This window comes from Pocillopora verrucosa, chromosome 4 (genome assembly GCF_036669915.1).
Source record: "Pocillopora verrucosa isolate sample1 chromosome 4, ASM3666991v2, whole genome shotgun sequence".
Lineage (NCBI taxonomy): Eukaryota > Metazoa > Cnidaria > Anthozoa > Scleractinia > Pocilloporidae > Pocillopora > Pocillopora verrucosa.
Window position 1 is genome coordinate 26,142,831 of NC_089315.1, and position 15,276 is coordinate 26,158,106.

The following is a 15,276-nucleotide window of genomic DNA, read 5'->3' on the forward strand; positions in this document are numbered from 1 at the left end:
CCACTTGCCATGGTTGAAACTCCCTGGATGCTCTAGGCACCTACATCTTCACATTTCACATCCTACCATTTCAGCAAAGCAGTGGTTACATGTAAACTTTTGATTGTCATTTCAGATGAATGATTCAGCTGTAAATGATGTGGATAGCCTCTCACAAGTTGTTGAATTTAAGCCAAACCAGAACTCTGGCTCTTGTGTCTTCACAATAGTAGATGATGCAATACCTGAGGGGAATGAAACATTCTCTGTTGACCTGTCTATACCTGGAGGAAACGGAATTATGGCATCACCGTCAGTGGCATATTTAACAATACTTGCCAATGACGATGCATTTGGTATCATTGGATTCAATGAGGTGAGTAATTACAGTTCTCCTGTCTCCTGTTTATTATTTTGAAAAATTGGTTGATTCATCAATTGTATTTATTCATGAAATACCATAGTTCCGAAAATTGGTTTAAGTTTTTGAACTTGGTCATTAAAGAAAGGAAAATGAAATTTACTCTGTCACAGGTATCAGACAAAAAAACAAAAAAACAAAACAACAAACAGAAGCATCTGATTCCTTAAAGGAATTGTTGTATAGACTTTTGTTATTCATGGTTCAATTCCCAGATTTTTTGTTGTCCTATACTTAAAACAAACCAAACAATGTTTTTAATGTTTCTGAATGTTCAAATTTATATATAGAGAAATTTAAATTTTATTTAAAATCAATTGACATCACATGATCTATTTTAATTCTACAGACTGGGCCAATTGTGGTGGATGAACTGTCAGCAGAAGAGAATAGAAAGAACATCAAACTTATTAGAAAAGCTGGTCTGATAAGTTCAGTACAAGTGCCTTGGAGGGTATGCAATTTCTTAGCTCTTTGGATTATGCTCTGGCATAATTTTTTCCTGGTTTAAACTACTTTAAATAACAGAATGATTAAAACCAGTTTAAATAATAGAAACCAGTTTAATGTTTGTCTTTTGTTCATTTTGAATCAAAATATGAAGCAAAGGAAAGTACTGTATAAGTCAATTCTCATCATCAGATTCCAAAGTTCTTGATGCTAATGATGAGTTTGACTCAAGATCAACAATGTAAGATTCTTGACTCTGATGAAGAATTCTCTTCCAATCTTTGAAAAGCCAATTACTACTCTCAGCAACAGTTTATTCAAGACTTTTCTCTCCCAGATGATCAGACTATGCAATCAACAGTTACTTTTAGGCTCAAACCATTTACATGTACTATAATAATTAAAAAAAAAAAACCTTTTATAAACCTGTCCTCTGTTGTTTGGTAGGTCACAAGTGGACCCAACAGTGGATCAGATGATTTTACCCACACCAGTGGGGTGGTTGTTTTTGATGCTAATCAGGACATGGCTAACCTTTCTCTCTTAGTGAAACCAGATAATGTGAGTAGGTAGATCTTAGATAATGTAAATAGACCTTTATGTTTTTAGGTAACACCAAGCAAAAATAAACTGTAATTTAGACAAGGTTTAAATCAAGTTAATGAGATTCAAAGGGCCCAAGGGTGGTTTCAATGCTTTTGCCATGTGATTTTGCTCGGTTCTCTTGACTTGATTTGCTTTAACTTAATCTGTTACCCTCCCTACCCTCCCCTGCCTACTTTTAGCCAAGTATCCATTGCATACATGTGAACATGTATGTGGATGTTGTGTTGATAGGAGCCTTTTTAATGGGCTTTGGCTCAATGCCATATTCACCACCTTGCTGTTAATGTCCTCCTCTGTTGCTAACTCTGTACCCAACAGCACTGAATATTGACCATTAACACAAATAGAGTCCATACGTTATCATTCACTTTACATGCTTAGTACCACAATCATAACTGAATGGTGTATGTTGATAGATGCTTGAAATTTTAAATTTTGGAGCATCAAGTCTTTAATGGCCATGGTTAAATTGTTTTAAATTCAATTTTTCTGAAGCAGAAATAATGAATTTAGAATCGACCTTTTCACCTCAAGTTCTATTACCAGTATGCACGAATATATACATATGTACGTACACTGTATGTACTGTACATTGGTTATGGTTTTTATTTCATATCATAGGTCCCTGAAAATGATGAGACATTCACACTGGCTTTAGAATCACCAACTGGTGGAGCAGTACTTGAGGCAGGTGCTGATCAAATTAGCGTGAGAATTTCTGCAAACGATGCTCCTTTAGAATTTCCAATTCAACAGCTTACGGTCCCCGAAAATCAGTCTACAATTGAGATTGAAGTTTACAGAGGGGTTGCTGATGATGGCATCACGCGGATTGGACCTGTGAATGAGGTAGCGACTGTAGAGTGGTATCTTGCACCAGGTCTTGCCAAACCAGGGAAGGACTATAGAGATGGTAGAAGTACACTAACATTTCAACCAGGTGATACCAAAAAGAAGATAACTGTTCAATTAATTGATGATAATGTACCAGAGCAAGCAGAGAATTTTACTGTCCATCTGGCAAATGCAAGTCAAAATGCTTACATCAAGCCACCTGGAATTGCCATTGTGGTTCTTTTACCAAATGATGATCAACATGGGGTCATCTCATTTGGTGATCATCCTGCCAGTTTGGATGAAGACAGTGCTGCAAGGGGAGGCATGTTTTATGTGAATCGTAGTGCTGGAACGTTTGGAGTGGTGACAGTTTCTTGGAAAATCCATGGTGATGGAGTAAGTTCAGTTTTTGAAAGCACATCTGGAATGGTAACATTCTCTGCAGGAGTGAGTCAGACATCATTTCAAGTCTCTGTCCGCTTAGACTCTGTGCCGGAAGAGGCTCAGCAGTTCTATGTTCAACTCTATAATGTCACGGGTGGTGCCAGGCTTGAAAATTCTCTGTCAGCACAAAGAGCTGATTTCTTTGTGCAAGACAGTGATGACGTGTATGGTGTCTTCCAATTTGCTGGAGATAATGAGCAAAAACTAGATATGGTGAGTGTGTAATGTTCCATGCTAAAAAGTTAGGGGATTTCAAGTCTACTGGGTAAACATGATGACCAAACTGTGATTAACTTTGAGTTATGAAGTTTGGTTTATCATTTGATGAATGCTTATCATAATGGTAGATGTATTGTGCAATATTTATTTATGTTTCTTGTGTACTGTATTGAAAATGAGATAAAATGAAGTTCTTTTTATTAGAAACCTCTTTACTTAGTAGTTTTTAATGCCCCTGCAGAAAACTTAATTGCCCTTCAATCAATCCTTTTTTCTTTTTCAATCTTTTCTCAGGATAGTGAACCTCGTCATCTACTTCTTAATATAACAAGGACTGGGGGACTGGTTGGAGATGTTGCTGTAAACCTGAGTGTTAGCTACATTCTACCAGGAGGCAGCAGTAGTTCAAATGAGGAACAACAAGAAGTAACACTACTTGCTGGCTCCAGTAGTATCCCTGTTACAATGCAGATTGCCAATGATCAATTCATTAAGCTTGGTGCCGCATTTAAAGCCGAGCTGATGGGAGTGGCCTTAAGAGGAGGAGGTGGGTGCATGAATTTAGTACCAAGTATGCTTGAAAGCATTAAAGAAGAAAATGTAGTGGTTCAAACACATGGCAATGCCCCCTGCAAACTTGCAGTTGAGTAGATTAGAATGCATACACTGGGAGATATGGTTAGTGTGCATCTAGAGATATGGGTGGGAACCTTACACTGCAGCTGAGTCAGTGTGTTGCATTCTGGGGAAAGCTCTTTCTCTCACAGTGCCTCTCTATACTAAGGAGTGTTGAAAGATACAAGAAAACTGTTAGCATTTTGGGATGATAGCTGTGTCTAAACTTACCATGCATAAATGCCACACCTTTAGAAGAACAATAATTAAATTTCTTTTAAAAAACTATGCTCAACAGCTTCTGCCATAGTGGACTCAGTGAAACCCTCATCGCCCAGGATTGGAAACAGATCTATCATCTACCTAAACATAACAGCTGCAGATGCCAATGGAGAAGTTGGATTTTCCACAGTGCATCAGAGAGTTTCTGTTCAGGAGGCAGAAGGTCCATCGTCACGGTTTGTTCATTTGCTGGTAAAGAGAACTGGAACTGCCGATAGGGTTGTCGTTTACTGGAATATCACAAGCACTAGTGCCACATTTTTTGCTAATGATACTGGTCCTCAGAATGGAAATGTCACATTTGAGGAAGGTAATATTCCTTTGAGGAAAATCTTTCAAATTACATGTATTTCCAAACATAAGGACTTTCCATTTTCAATAATTTTCTGTATGCAGCTAAAGTATTTTGTTTTAAGGCAGAATTATGATTCTCTTAAGTAATGCTCTCACATTTCTTGCACTTCCTACTTTGTTGAAAACTATAAGGGATGGAACCAAACAAAAACCTCTCTATTAAAAAAAAAAAAAAAAAAAAAAAAAAAAGAAAAAGCAATTCTTCATAATGACATCTCAGTTATGTATATTATTTAGAAAAAGAAGGAAAACAAAATCAGATTGAGGTGAAGTCATTTTAACCTACTCTGCAAACCTTATTCAACCAGCAAAAGGATGAACACATTTTGATTTTCTGTCTTTCATAATTGTTGATTTTATCTCGAAGGTCATGATGAGGTTAACATTACTATTGAAATCAAACCAGACAGTACTCCAGAAGTAGCTGAAACCTTCACTGTCAACCTCGTCAATGTGTCAAATCTTGACAGACTCCAGACAGGAGCAGTAAGTAAAGCTACCATTACTGCTACTTCATTTCTCACTCATTAACAATACCTCTGTATAATGGGGTAATATGGTATTATAATGAGGTAATATGGTATTGAGTGTATACCATTTCATTTTGATGTTAAGAGCCTTACCCCTCCATCAGAGCAATTGATGAAGGGCTAATGCTCGAACCTCAGCTTTTAATCTCTTTATAGAGTCCAATTTATGTTATCAACTCAGTTAATAATACTAAATTACCCTGTTATACTCTTCCACAAATGCAGAAAATTTACCCCCTTTATTCCTGTGTATAATGGTTGTTATCTATGGATATGTTTTACAGAGTAGTGCACAAGTGACCATTGAAGAGAATGATAATCCAGGGGGGACATTTGAGTTCAATAATACAGCTCCCCTCTCTTTAAAGGTAGGTTCTCGTTCAACTCTTTTGTCATTGCATGTTAACTACTGTATAAATATGTGAGGTTTTGTTCCAGAGGAAAATCGATCAGTGATTTCTTGTGATTATCCTCAGTTTTTGTGATGTGGAAGTTCTTAAAGTTTGTCTCTTCATCTTGGATGAGAAAGTAATCTAGTGCAGTTTACCAGATAAACCATTAGCATTGCATCAAGTGATTGGTAATCATCTGAAATTCCCGGGTGAAGAAAGACTCTGTGAGAGGAAAATGTCTCTCCCAAGAACACAACACAGTGACATGGCTGGGCCTTCAACCTGGACTAGTCTGGAGCTGGCATGGCAGCCATTAGGCCAATTTGTCTGCTATTGTTTGATAACCAGGCATTACTGAAATTGTGTCATGCCTAACTGATTCAGTTCGGTGATTCAAAAGTTTATTATTGATCAAAGTGCCAAATGATACTGACGATTATGACTGATGGAAAACTGAAAACAGAATCCAAAAATGTTTTTGTCTTTTTGTGGGCACTGTCTGCTATTCTTTATTTTCATCGTAACTTTAGTTTTAAACTTTTGCTTTAACTTAAGCTTTAAAATTCTCTGCTTAGGAACGTGATGCTTTTAATGTTGTCATAAAGCGAGTGGGAAGTGCATTGGACACACGCTGGGTGCAGTTTAGAATGGTTCCTTCAGGTAATGGGGATTAATAATGAATGAATAACTTTATTTATGGGGGTGACACATTACAGTTAAGAACTGGTAAACTTGTGGCCCTCCCCTAAGATATAAAACTAATTTCTATATATTAAAGAAAGGAAAAAGCAGTAGAAAATGGTAAAAACGGGAATGAAAAAAAAAAACAGTAAATGTTGTATAATGAATATTAAGAAGGGATCAGACGGTTTAAAAAATTATGAAATGGGAAAACTATCGAAGCCAGCATAACCTTCCTTTATAAAATTACAATTATAGTTCTGTTTGAATACTGGTGCCAAATCTTATTTTAATAAGTAAAGAGTTCCAAAGTTTTGCGGCTGTAACAAGAAGAGTTTTTCCACCTTCTGTGTCACGGTTATACCTAGGATAGTGTATAGTTATATCATCATAGCGTGAGGTTCTGGTCGTAGTAACCGTAGCTCTAATAAACCACAATCGATATATTTGAACCTGTACTAGTTAAAATTGAGTGGAGTTTACGGATACAAATGCTGCATAAAATGCATTGGAAAAGCAAATAATAGTTTTTCCCGTTTTCTGTTTTGTCCCTTGATAACTTTTATTCTGAAAAATATTCCTATTGTAACTGGTCTTGTCCAAACACATCAGGATTACCTCTCCTCAGTAAAAACAACTTGTCTCTTACTAGGGTGTATGTATCTTCTTTGCAACCCTCAGTGAGCAATCAGCAAATGTTCTTGAAACACCCCCTCTTACAATTGAATTATTTGCAAGAGGCTGTTTATCAACAACCAACATTGAAAAGGAGGGAAGGTTGTTCTCAAACATACATGTAATCATGTTATCATTTGTGACCCTCCACGGGAAAACGGACACTAACGCTTTTCCGTTTAAGCTGCAAAACCGTTTACTATCCGTTTATATCCGTTTAAACGGTTCATGAAAGCGTTTAAACGGTTTGCTTATCCGTTTAAAAAAATTTGCATCCGTTTAATGCTTTAGCTAAAACGTTTAAGCGGTTTGCTCATCCGTTTAAAAAAATTTGCATCCGTTTAACGCTTTTGCCAAAACGTTTAAGCGGTTTGCTCATCCGTTTAAAAAAATTTGCATCCGTTTAAAAAAATTTGCATCCGTTCGACGCTCTAGCAAAAACATTTAAACGGTTTGCTTACCCGTTTAAAAAAAAAAAGCTATCCGTTTAAAGTTCCACGGAAAGCTTTGGACTGTTTGCCTATCATTCTGTAATAGGCAGTTCGAAGTATCAATCTTACGTTCGCTCGATACTCGCCGGTTCTTGAAATACAGAAAGACCGTATCTTATTTTGGTTTTATCTATTGCGTGATCATAGTAAGCGAGTTCCGTCGCATCCTTTGACAAACAAGTTAAATCGGCTACTCTCTTTCTGTTTATATCATCTTGATTCATCATTCTTGGTTTTATTGACAATCATTTTAACGGCCCCGCTTGGTGCGTGACACCGATTCGACCTTTTATTTGCAATGGAACTTCATTGCGTTATTTGACCTTGAAAGGTCTCGGCTTCAGACAAGGTGGCGGCATTGCATATGCAAATTTGTTTCGCGAAACTTCCGAACAGGAAGAAATGAAGTTCATTTTCAATACTAATAAGAATAAACAAAGGAGAAGATTATGAGTTTCTCGCGGAAGCCGTTCAGGATATTCGGCAGCGAAACTATTCTCAGTAAATTGCGCTTATTTCATGAATGTCACACGAAAGCGGCAGTAATTAACCCAGAAATAAAATGCGCAAGTATATGCTAGTTATTACTTTTCAAATTATCATGCTAAATATTTTCGCTTTAAAGGATAATTATCCGTTGTCACTCTGAAAGTTTTTCCGCAGAAGATCTCGCCGGCTCAACCACAGCCGTTAAACATTAATTTTAAGCTCATCGTTTGTCGATTTTGGTCAACCGTTTCTCGGTTTAAGCCATCCGTTTTTGGACTTTGGTCAACTGTTTAACGTTTCGGGCTGACCGTTTTTATTTTTGGTCAACCGTTTAAAAGTGTGAGCCATCCGTTTTTGAACTTTGGTCAACCGTTTAACGTTTCGTGCTATCCGTTTTTATTTTTGGTCAACCGTTTGAAGGCCTAAGCTATCCGTTTTTGGACTTTGGTCAACCGTTTAAATTTTTTGCCATCCGTTTAAGCGGTTATGGCATCCGTTTAAACGCTCGAGTTAACCATTTACTATCCGTTTACAACCGTTTTTCGAGACCGTTTAACGGAAAAGCGTTAGTGTCCGTTTTCCCGTGGAGGGTCACATTTACTTAAACCTTCTTAATTTTGGTTGGCTTCATATGTAGGTGTGATATTTTCCTCGTTTAGAATTCTCTAAATTACTTGGACTTCAATATTTCTGTGTGTCAGTCAATGATAAATAATAAGAAAAAATTGACAAAGTATACAATGTTCCTTTAATGTAGTTTAATCGTTTCAACCTTCTTGATGGTCTTTCATGGTAACCTCATTCATGGACAATGTGCTTTTTCTATTTCAGGAGTTGATGATTTTTTTGGTAGTAAGAAGTTAGTCAATTTTCTGCCTGGTGAACGAGAAAAATCTTTTTCAGTGATTGCAAGAGTTGATAATATTCCTGAGGTATGCTTGGAAACTCTTTATTAAAGAATTGTTACTAACAATCAATGCTTTAGACAAGATGCCTGAATCCACGAGAATTTCAACTAGCATGTAGTCATCTTGACCAAACACGCTTGGTCAGGGTTTTGGTCAAACCGTCTTTTTGAGAATAAACTTGGGTAAAATGAGTGGAAAATGGTTCACTTGTCCTTGTTTACACCCAACACAGATCAAATTTAGATTCCTTGCACTGGTTATAATTTTGTAATAGGTTACATATTTACAAGTCTGTATATATGAATATATGAAATAACTGAAACCTTCTAAATGAATTACAACAAAATCTAATCTAGGTGTCAACAAGGATGTAAACATTTCAGGCAAATTCATCTGTCTTTCTTGCTTTGGTATCTAATTGGGATACAATAATCGCTTCAAATTGCCTATTCATAGAGCCAGTCATATAACTATGAATGATATTCTTTTTGATATTTTATAGATTGATGAGAAGTTTTCGTTGGGTCTATACAGTGAAGGACCCGATGGACAGAAAGGAGTTCTGGGAAGCCAGATAACAATCAATGTGACCATTGAGAAAAATGATGATCCTTATGGTGTGGTTGGCTTCAAATCCGCTAATATCATCAAAATCATGGGTAAAATTTGTCTCTTTTCTTTACAAATTCACGGATTCATGAAATGCGTCGTACACTGCTCGTTGTTCGATGGCAGTGGTTTCTTTGGAGGCACTTAGGGAGTATTATATCGATTTAGGCAAGCCTAAAAGCGGAGCTCGCATTTTTTTTCCCGCACGTCTCTTCAACAAAACTAAAGCCCCTACTATGGATAAAGTGCGTGGTAATATTAATGGATTTTCATTCGCAACTTCTCCGTATCCGTGTAGAGGACTGATTATAATACAGTGCCCGTGGTACAGTTGGCTGTGCATGATAAAAGTAGCACCTTGTACGGTCGGTCGTACGGTCGTACGGTTGTACGGTTGTACATCCAATTTTTTTCGGCTTGATGGGTTACTACTATTTTGTAATAATTATGGGGCTACGCTTTGCGAGCTCCGCTAATATTTATGCATGTTTAGTATGTTTCAGCCGTGTCGGGGAGTTGTTTTCAGCTTTTTTTCTTCCCCTTTTTTTCTTGTCATTTCTCTGATATTTCTGTGTAAAGGTTCCTTGTTCCCTCACCTGGGGACTTACGGCTGATTTACTAGGTTTTACCAGTCATTGGGGCATCATTCAATCAAGCCGCCAAGTACCAAAAGTAGAAGTTCCTGGTTATACCATATCCTTGCTGCCAATCCTCATGGAACCATGCACATGCGAACTTAAGGATTAACGTTTTGAAAGAAAGCATTTACACGTTGTGCTTTTTTCTGTTTACTCAGATGAATCCGAGACCAACACAGAGAGTGCTCGTTTTGAGGTTTTCCGTAACAAAGGAACCTTTGGTGTTGTATCAGTTTCCTGGAATATCACTGCGAGTAATGGTGGCGACCCAGCCAGCGATGTGTCTCCAGTGTCTGGTCACGTCACTTTCTCAGCTGGAGAGAATTCCAAGTTTATTACCATTGAATCTCTGCCAGACAACGTGAGTGCTTTATTCCGAATGTATTTTTGTACAAGTCTTTTTAGAGCCGTTTTCAATTGACTGTCGTAAGTATATATAGGTTTCTTTGGTTTTGCTTCACTTCGCCATCTGATTGGCCTAGAGGACTCTTGCCTTACTCTTAACCAATCAAGTTCAAAATGTAATTTTTTTCTTTGCTCTGACAAGTTCTTTGATAACTTTGGTTTTGATTTTACGACACTGTATGGCAAATCTTCCTTTCTGAACATTTCCCTATTGTCGAGATAAGTTTTCCTCGTCTCCTTGGAATGGCTTAGAACTTAGCAAAGGTTCTATTTTCTTTTTTTTTTTTGCAGATTCCCGAAAGAAATGAGTCATTCTCGTTACGTCTCAACAACATATCGAGCATAGCCAAATTAGCCAGTCAGGATTTACTTGAAGCCACTTTAATCATCTCTAAGAACGATGATCCAGTGTATTTTGCTCCACCCACCTCAATAAGAATTCAAGAGGGTCTGTACGCCAATTTAACCATTGAACGTGGAGGTGATGGCAGCGATACTGTTGACGTTTTCTATCAAACGGTGGATGGAACTGCGACCTCTACTTCTGGTGATTACCAGCCCAAGACAGCGAAAGTGACGTTCGATGTTGGAGAGTTCCAAAAGACCATATCGATTATGGTGTTGAACGACAGCACCCCAGAGGGGGTGGAGACGTTCACAGTCAGTCTTTTAAACTCAACAGGGGACACAGTGCTTCATAACAAAACTATTGCCACTGTGACTATTTTGGCGAGTGACAAGGGGTCTGGCGTTTTCAAGTTTGCTTCCAATTCACTGAACAAGACAACAAAAGAGAATGCAGCAGTTGAATTCAAGTAAGAGACACTCCTTGCTGCTCAATAGCTAGCTGAGAGTTATGTGTTCTTTTTCTTGTTGTTATTAAAATCCGAGGTTTTTCACTTTATGGTGATTTGTGTACAAATTGTGCCATTTACATTGTACTTGCATTTGGCTGAGAAAGGAAACAAGTCGCAGTGATTTTGGGAAGGTGATTTTGTCTAACGGATAGAACAAGATTCCTGATGTGTATCGTTTATTTAATTTACTAACTAATTAGAACACTGCTTCTTACATTCAGGATACTTGTTTAATTTTTAGTAAACTTGTTTGGAGATCTACCATGTCCTTTATGAAAATGCATAGAGTGATACAGCTTTCCTTGAAGATACAATTATTGCGTTTGAAACTTTGGCTGACAGTCATGGACCGTCAAAGACTTTCTGAAAATTAAGATCAGGGGGGAAATTTTCATGACTAAATAACTTCTATGCCATATTGATTTCTACCCCTTAGTGTCGAAAGAGAGCTTGCCCAGTTTGGTGAGGTCAGATTGTACTGGAAAGTAGTTCGCCTATATTCCAATGGAACCACTTTGGATCTTTCGTCTGGCCAAGAGTTTACTGATGTCGTTGACTTTGTTACATTTGTTGATGGTCAACCATCACAGTCTGTTAGACTGACACCACTCCAAGACGGAATTGCTGAATTATATGAAACTTTTGAGCTTCAGCTCGTCAATGCAACAGGTGTTTATCTATCTTTCGGAAGATTTTTGTCCCAGATTATTATCTATAGATAATTTTCTTTGTCCAATTGGATATTACATAATTAGAGAAAATTACTTGAAACCTTGTCTGAACTTAAAACCTTTGTATTTATCTCAACTAGGTTACTTTGTAGTCATGTTTAATGTCTTAAGGTACAACTCGTTTGTTCGTGGCCAGCTAACTTAGAGAAATCATGCACAGTAATACGCTTAGGCCGAAAATGGCAAGTTACAATTGATTAAGGTTACTTGCGTCTATCGGCAAACAAATAACTACCCATGAAACTAACTCATGATACTCAACTGATTATCAACTCTCCGCGCGACTCTGATGTTGATCTCCATTCAAAATTTCGAAAGGTCCGTGGCTTTTACTGACGATAGGAAGTTTGAGATTTTATGACTAGGGCGACTGGGAAACGGCAACTGAAAACAAACTTTGATTTCTCTTAAAAGTCTACAAGTAGTTCGATGTGTTTACATTCTGTAGCGGCGAGCTTTAACTTTGACATCTCTTTAGGGATTCAAACTGGTGAGAACGGTGTTATAAGCAGTCCATCGAAAGCATCCCTGACGGTTACTGCCAACGATGACCCCAATGGATTGATGAGGTTTGAGAAAAGGTCTGTGGAAATTCCAGAAGACTATAACCCTGGAATGAAAGCTACCACCACAAAAAATGTGACAGTTTTGAGAGATCAAGGATCATGGGGAAGCATTCAGGTAAGATTTGCGACACACGTGGGAAACTTAGAGAATATTCAGAGGATTGAATTTACATCATGAGCGTGTACAGAGGCAGTGACTTATATGCACCTTAAAAAAGTTCGAGTCGACACGAAAAGAGAAAATTCTCTATATGCAATCATTCTAACTCTGATTTATTATTGAAAAACGCTTTGGAACGTGGTTGGAAATTTCTAGAATGTCTTTTGACTCTTCCCTGTCTTGGGTAATGATAATGTAACCTCTACAAAAGATCTCAAGCATTTGGCTTAAAATACTAGAAGCTGTGCTATAAGCCTACGCCCATTGGCACCGACACATGTGGTTAAATTCCCACGTAGGAAGTGCCATGTTTCAAGAATGTGGGACAGACGGAAAATCCGAGTCTTCAGTGCAGAATCAAGCCGTTGATCGCAACATGATGTGCGTGCGACAATGTAATCGTGGTTGTGTACCGCATGTTGGTGTACCGCATGTTGGTTCGAGAGCACTTAGGTAATTCTGTGTGTTGAATGCGCTTTTACTTTCAATTGCAGGTTGCTTGGGAAATTCAAACAGCTTCGGCGTCATTGGCTAGCATCAACGATAATGCTTATGATTTGTTTCTACTGGGCTCAAGGATGTCAGGTGTTGACAACCGGCCTGATCTGCGCAGATTGAATACAGAGACCTACGTGTATTGCTTTAATGGAACTAACAATGGTAAGGCTATGAGTCAGTCCATTAACCCACAGTAGTAGTGAACGTCCAACTTCTCATACGATACATTACATTTATGCATCAAACAAGTGATGAGAGTAAACATGCTTTTCAGATCTTGATTAAAAACAATCATGTTCGGATCTTTACTGACTACTAAGGAATGGTTTGGAAGAAAAAGAGATTTGCGAATCAGGCAGAATAATTTTATATTGAGCGTCGAAAGTAATCCAGAATTATATTTTTTCTTTTATTTCCCTCCGTGATTGGTTTAGAAAACTCGTGCCCGCCTCTCAACCAATCAGATGCAAAACTAACACCGACCGTATCTTTGTCACTCACGTTTTCCCGCGCTTCAAGCAGTTGACTTGCTTTAAAATGTACTTACATTTTACTGTGTTCGTTTCTATTTTACTTTGGTTTTAGTTTTACGACACGTAATCGAAAAGCCTCTTATTTGGAGTTAAAGTTCGAAGAATGTCAACTTTCTTGCGGTTTCAGATTCATTAGCATCATTGCATCTGTAATTATCTTCATGCAAATTTATTTGCAAAATTCATGTGACCTCTTTCGAGTAAATTCAGTTAAGTTAATGAAGTGCACTTGGTGAAATCTCCTTTCGTGAAAAGGAAGTTGTATTCCAGATTGGTTGGAAATCCTGAAACTTCTTAATTGAAAATAAACCCAGGTAAACTTCTCAAAGTTTGTACAACTTGAGAATGAAAATTCCTTTCTCACCTTCAAGTATTTATTAACTAATCTTTATTGGTTTTGTAATCACAGAATCATTTGTTGAACTGTCTGATTCGACCAGTCCACAATCAAAGTTTAGTGTAAGGTGAGAATTATTCATATTGTTTTTTTTAATACTAAGGTAAGATTAGTTGATGATCGCACCCTTTGCGAGAGAATTTGTCGTCTCTCATAGTGTAATTTGTAAGCAAGGCCCACTTGATCCCTGAATTAGTGCCTAATCCTGTTATAATGTCTCCCCTTTTTCAGATTCTGGGTGAATGCTACTAAAGGAATGTATGGATATGTGCTGGCCAGTCTGGATGGAAATGCCGTGAACTTTGCTTTGGTTTTGAATACGACTGGACCTACTACAATAGCAGACTTTTTCTATTTGTCAAACAAGGTACAAAGAAGCTAATAAATGTGTCAACTTTTAGGAGATTATGCTCTTGTCATGGGATAGTTACGCCATAATGAATTTATATATCTATGAATGCCGTTTACGAGAAGATACACTTTAAACCGCCGCCTGGTTAGCTCAATTGGGAGAGCGCCGGACTGCTGTGCGGGAGGTCGAGAGTTCAATACCGGCCGGACCAACACTCAGGGTCTTAAAATTAATTGAGAAGAATATGCTTCCTTTCTCAACATCAAGAAATGGTTAGATATTCTAGTCTTCTCGGATAGGGACGAATAAATGGAGGTCCCGTCTCCTGCAGGGTTAGGGGTAGGAGACGTTAATTTCCCACGCACGAGATTACTGTGTGATGGATGTCCTCCCCTGGGGTGGGATGGGGGGGAAAAGGTGAGGTCGTTACATGGACTAAAGCGGCTGCCAGAGGCGCCTGATTATGCTGACGTCCGATCTCAACCTTAGTAAAAATTGTAAGCGCATTGAGATTCTTAAATGCGTATTAAAGAACGTTCATTATTATTATTATTATTTCATTTTTCCTTGTTGTTGTTAGATTCGTGACCAAAGGGATCCAGCAGGAGCCAGTTTGCGTGTGAAAAAAAGAGTTAAAAGAAAAAACGAAGTAACTGAGATAGCGTGAACTGAACTGTTAGAAATTGGACCGAATAAACGAAATGTAATTTTGCTCGGGAATTTTTATGGGGGAAGTGCTCTGTTTGTGACATTTAATTTAACTTACTTTGGAGAATGGAAAACGTCCCTGGTAGATTTTATTAGATATTGGAATCTTATATCTCCATTTTTATTTTAGACTGAGGTAAATCTTGGCAAGGACATTGCAGACAACAGCTGGCATTTTGTGGTTTTTACTGTGGATGTAAATGTTGTTCAGTTTTATGTCGATGGAGATCCAGTCGGCAATGCATAGTAAGGATCTGAAATGAAGTGTTGTGATCATGTACTTATGTTTATGGTATTTATTTTTGCAAAATTCTGAATGTGATACACCTTTAGGCTTTTTTGTTAATAATGTTTCTCAATTTAAGTACGCGCGGATTCTAATAGGCTACGTTAATTCTTACTTAGGCGTATTATTGTTATATTTGTGCTAATTATTGTTCTTAAACTTG

At 37.7% G+C, this 15,276-nt stretch overlaps 1 protein-coding gene across 2 annotated transcripts in view; it reads left to right on the forward strand.

Moving 5' to 3' along the window:
* LOC131779257 (adhesion G-protein coupled receptor V1-like) overlaps positions 1 to 15,276 on the forward strand; it is a 60,797-nt gene that overhangs the window by 2,691 nt on the left and 42,830 nt on the right. For both annotated transcript variants that reach the window (XM_059095779.2, XM_059095780.2), the window contains exons 3-21: positions 116 to 355; positions 750 to 854; positions 1,298 to 1,411; positions 2,078 to 2,950; positions 3,251 to 3,503; positions 3,870 to 4,163; positions 4,575 to 4,693; positions 5,022 to 5,105; positions 5,705 to 5,789; positions 8,297 to 8,397; positions 8,876 to 9,032; positions 9,779 to 9,981; positions 10,317 to 10,840; positions 11,319 to 11,551; positions 12,092 to 12,294; positions 12,834 to 12,999; positions 13,780 to 13,834; positions 13,999 to 14,134; positions 14,958 to 15,073. In XM_059095779.2, the coding sequence (XP_058951762.2) occupies positions 116 to 355; positions 750 to 854; positions 1,298 to 1,411; positions 2,078 to 2,950; positions 3,251 to 3,503; positions 3,870 to 4,163; positions 4,575 to 4,693; positions 5,022 to 5,105; positions 5,705 to 5,789; positions 8,297 to 8,397; positions 8,876 to 9,032; positions 9,779 to 9,981; positions 10,317 to 10,840; positions 11,319 to 11,551; positions 12,092 to 12,294; positions 12,834 to 12,999; positions 13,780 to 13,834; positions 13,999 to 14,134; positions 14,958 to 15,073 (4,061 nt within the window). The remainder of the gene's footprint in view (positions 1 to 115; positions 356 to 749; positions 855 to 1,297; positions 1,412 to 2,077; positions 2,951 to 3,250; positions 3,504 to 3,869; positions 4,164 to 4,574; positions 4,694 to 5,021; positions 5,106 to 5,704; positions 5,790 to 8,296; positions 8,398 to 8,875; positions 9,033 to 9,778; positions 9,982 to 10,316; positions 10,841 to 11,318; positions 11,552 to 12,091; positions 12,295 to 12,833; positions 13,000 to 13,779; positions 13,835 to 13,998; positions 14,135 to 14,957; positions 15,074 to 15,276) is intronic.